Source organism: Penaeus monodon, chromosome 29 (assembly GCF_015228065.2).
Source record: "Penaeus monodon isolate SGIC_2016 chromosome 29, NSTDA_Pmon_1, whole genome shotgun sequence".
NCBI classification, from domain to species: domain Eukaryota; kingdom Metazoa; phylum Arthropoda; class Malacostraca; order Decapoda; family Penaeidae; genus Penaeus; species Penaeus monodon.
In genome coordinates this window covers 29,900,768-29,901,271 of record NC_051414.1, presented here as the reverse complement: position 1 = coordinate 29,901,271, position 504 = coordinate 29,900,768, and the positions used below count along the sequence as shown (strand labels likewise).

Here is a 504-nt window from a genome sequence, read left to right as displayed (position 1 = left end):
AAATCATTACTTTGTGATAGCAAATATGATAACAAACGTTTACCCATTTCAGCATGTTAATGGTTTGCGTAGTACCTGGGTATGTTTACACCAAAGATGTTAACAATGCACGTAACCTGAGTTAGGTCCTTATCCCTACAGGGCGGACAAAGTAAGGGTCACAGAGACGCCGCCGGAAGATCACAGAGGTCCAGCCAAGGGGCCTCGTCGACCAGAAATCACGAGTGTGTCTTCTGTGACTATTCTACCTCAAGGAAACACGGCTTGATCGTTCACATGCGGACGCACACTGGGGAGAAGCCCTTTGCATGTCCACATTGTCCGTACCGATGCTCGAAGAAGATTAACCTTAAGATTCATATCAGAACGCATACTGGTGAGAAGCCCTTTGTGTGTTCGCTCTGTCCCTTTCGTTCGGCCCAGAAGGTGAACCTGCATAGACACTTACAGAAGCACAGCCACTGAATTATGCCATGTTGGTGTTTTATGGTCTATTAGTTGAGT

General features: G+C 46.4%; 1 protein-coding gene across 1 annotated transcript in view; it reads left to right on the top strand.

Annotated features, from left to right (window-relative positions):
• LOC119591833 (zinc finger protein 37-like) overlaps window positions 1-504 on the top strand; it is a 15,550-nt gene that overhangs the window by 3,992 nt on the left and 11,054 nt on the right. The window contains exon 5 of the mRNA XM_037940576.1: window positions 142-376. Within this exon, the coding sequence (XP_037796504.1) occupies window positions 142-376 (235 nt within the window). The remainder of the gene's footprint in view (window positions 1-141; window positions 377-504) is intronic.